The sequence below is a fragment of the Sinocyclocheilus anshuiensis genome, unplaced genomic scaffold (assembly GCF_001515605.1).
Source record: "Sinocyclocheilus anshuiensis isolate Anshui unplaced genomic scaffold, SAMN03320099.WGS_v1.1 scaffold113, whole genome shotgun sequence".
Lineage (NCBI taxonomy): Eukaryota > Metazoa > Chordata > Actinopteri > Cypriniformes > Cyprinidae > Sinocyclocheilus > Sinocyclocheilus anshuiensis.
This window is the reverse complement of record NW_015539827.1, coordinates 357459-359087: the sequence shown is the minus strand read 5'-3', so window position 1 is coordinate 359087 and position 1629 is coordinate 357459. Positions and strand designations below refer to the sequence as shown.

The following is a 1629-nucleotide window of genomic DNA, read 5'->3' as shown; positions in this document are numbered from 1 at the left end:
ATATATATACAGAATCTCAAAGGCTCGACTGCTTGTATTGATGTAAAATTTAAACTATATCACTGCATGGCTCTAATCTGTTGAATGTGACTATAAGGAATGAAAATATTAAGATATCATAAATATTAACATCATGATTTTTGTAAAGCTGCTTTGAAACAATGAAAAACACTATATAAATCAAATTTGACTTGAAATTTGACAATAACAACAAATTGCTGTTTTAAAATGTAATGTTTTATATGTGGGTGAGGCATCTTTGTGACATCTTTACAACGACCAAAACAGATTACTGCAAAATATGACAATATTTTGGCAGTTCTGGGTTCTGAATGGAATGGTTTTGTCTGTGACTCCGTGGGAGGTTTCCAAAAAGCTGAAGTTGTTATTTCAAACAACAATGCAATTAAACACTGATTGGATGATGAATACAAAGCCTATTGGATCAGTTACATTGAACACTTTACTTAAAGGAGCCAGAAAAAAACATTCCAGAGATTGCAGCTCAGGTCATGTTATTAGAGACAACAGCAGACACATGAGGGGACAGTGGACACTTGAAAGTCGGTGGACAGAGACCAGAACTTCAAGACAGCCTGGTCTGCATTACATCAATGCAATTAAAAGGATTTTCCAGTGTTTAGGTGTAAACAACTTAACAACTTATAACAAATAATATTTGTGATGCAGTTATAAACACTTAGTATAAATCAATTACACATATATTAGAATGTAATAATACTTCTGAATGTTGTGCCACACTAGATGTGTTAATTTAAGAAACCTCCTTTGGGAGATTAAGCCTTCAGATTAAATATAACACTACTGCATGTGTCTTCCTCTCAGCTCTAATGAAATAGGTCAGAAGTAATTTTGACAGCTCTACTTTCGCACCACCAATATGGAATGTTCTAGTAAAACATATATAGACTGTGTTCTCTCTTTAATTTATTTCCCTGAAAGATTCTGTAATCTCAGACAACAGATTTTAGAAGAAAATTAAAAGCAATATCCAATTGTATCTACCAAAAACAGAATTTCACTGTCACTTTATTAAATGTAAATTCACAATGCACAAAGTCCTTACCTCAAATTCAAACTTGGAACTGCCAAAATTCGTCCTCTGTTTCTGCCAGAAGTTGTCAGGCTTGATGATGAGAGCGACGTGGATGCAGGAAGGAAATGATTCCTGTAGGATCTTCAGCAGAGGTTTGATAGAATCCCATTTGGATCCTCGCATATCCACGATGACCGTGAAGCCATGTCTGCTCACCTCCTCACTACACAAACAAATAAAAACGCAGCATCAGCTCTTCTGCACCGCTGACACTCACATCATTAGGGAGATGTAAATGAGAGCCGCTGCTTTCAAATTGAAATACATTTTAGTGCATCATATATAATGTGAAGGAGCCATGCATGGAAAATAACAGTTACCCAAATATAGCATATGAAAGATAAAGAAACCCTTCTTGCTAAATGTAGAGAAAACTGCCATAGGACAAACATAAATAAATAGATTTATGCAAAAGAAAAAAAAGCTAACTAAAGAGCTCTCTAGCTCGAAAAACAGCCTGTTAACTCAAGAATGTTTTCATATCCACAGCTGCACTCCTCTAGTCTGACTCT

The 1629-nt window shown here is 35.2% G+C and overlaps 1 protein-coding gene across 1 annotated transcript in view; it reads right to left on the bottom strand.

Annotated features, from left to right (window-relative positions):
- The window catches only part of triob (trio Rho guanine nucleotide exchange factor b), a 147276-nt gene that overhangs the window by 94903 nt on the left and 50744 nt on the right, over positions 1–1629 (bottom strand). The window contains exon 4 of the mRNA XM_016480441.1: positions 1088–1280. Coding sequence (XP_016335927.1) covers positions 1088–1280 — 193 coding nt within the window. The remainder of the gene's footprint in view (positions 1–1087; positions 1281–1629) is intronic.